Genomic DNA, 932 nt, shown 5'->3' with positions numbered 1-932 from the left:
CATCGCAAATGTAAGTAAGAATAATACGTATTTTATTGTCTTGAATTCGTTGCTTTTCTTTTTTTTATGAAATAGGATTATCGTTGTTTATTTTGCCGGTTACGTTTTCTTCATCTATTCTTATTAACATTATCAATGGACGTATCACGTATATGAGTAACCGAATTAACAGCCATTAGCTTTGACAAACCTCAGGATGAATTGATTATATGTGATTAGGTAACTGTTTTGCCTTTCCCTTATCCTTATTACGCTGTAGTACACACAGACTTTTGAGCTCGATTTATTTAAAAGCCTTATACAGATCAGTTATAATTCAGCCTATCGATAAAATGAAAATAAAAAAAATAAAGTGTCTTTCAATTCAAGTTCAAGACTTACCTTCATTGTGACTGAGTTGTCGAACACGGGTGTTGTTTCACTGAGAAAGTTTCGTGAAAACTGCGTCTTCAGGCTGCCCTTCCCTCGCTTTTATACCCCGGCGCCGACCTGTAGGGGGCGGAGCTCCTGTAGAGAGAGACCGCCCCTTTTGATGCGTTCGGGGAGATTACTTCCTATCGCGCGTCGAAATCTCTCGTAATTTGTACAACGAAATGGGAAAACCCCTTATCTCTTTTTTTCCCACTCAGATTGGAACGAAGGAGAATGAAAACCTCTTCAAAAAAACATTATAAATATCCGTGTTATTCGATACCTTCTCTCTCGCTAAGGTCAAGGAAGATTTAGTTTTCGGAAAGCTTGGCTGTTGTGACGTCACCCACGGGGCGCTGATGCAATGAGACCCATGCTGCGGGTCACTTCACGCCGGGAATGAGCCGGCGACCTCTGGTTCACGTCTGGCTTCGAGTATTTTGACGGAAGTAATACCTGGGGAGAAAACCCGAGCATACGCCGAAGTGTTGAGACGTTCTGCGAGTTTTGCGACACGTAAA

General features: G+C 41.7%; 1 protein-coding gene across 1 annotated transcript in view; it reads right to left on the bottom strand.

The window, feature by feature from the left end:
* The window catches only part of LOC119587632, a 16,560-nt gene that overhangs the window by 13,407 nt on the left and 2,221 nt on the right, over positions 1-932 (bottom strand). Inside the window, exon 2 of the mRNA XM_037936336.1 lies at positions 382-468. Within this exon, the coding sequence (XP_037792264.1) occupies positions 382-468 (87 nt within the window). The remainder of the gene's footprint in view (positions 1-381; positions 469-932) is intronic.

Source organism: Penaeus monodon, chromosome 22 (assembly GCF_015228065.2).
Source record: "Penaeus monodon isolate SGIC_2016 chromosome 22, NSTDA_Pmon_1, whole genome shotgun sequence".
In the NCBI taxonomy this organism is placed as follows: domain Eukaryota; kingdom Metazoa; phylum Arthropoda; class Malacostraca; order Decapoda; family Penaeidae; genus Penaeus; species Penaeus monodon.
Note: the sequence above shows the minus strand (reverse complement) of the source record. Positions and strands in the feature narration are given on the sequence as shown.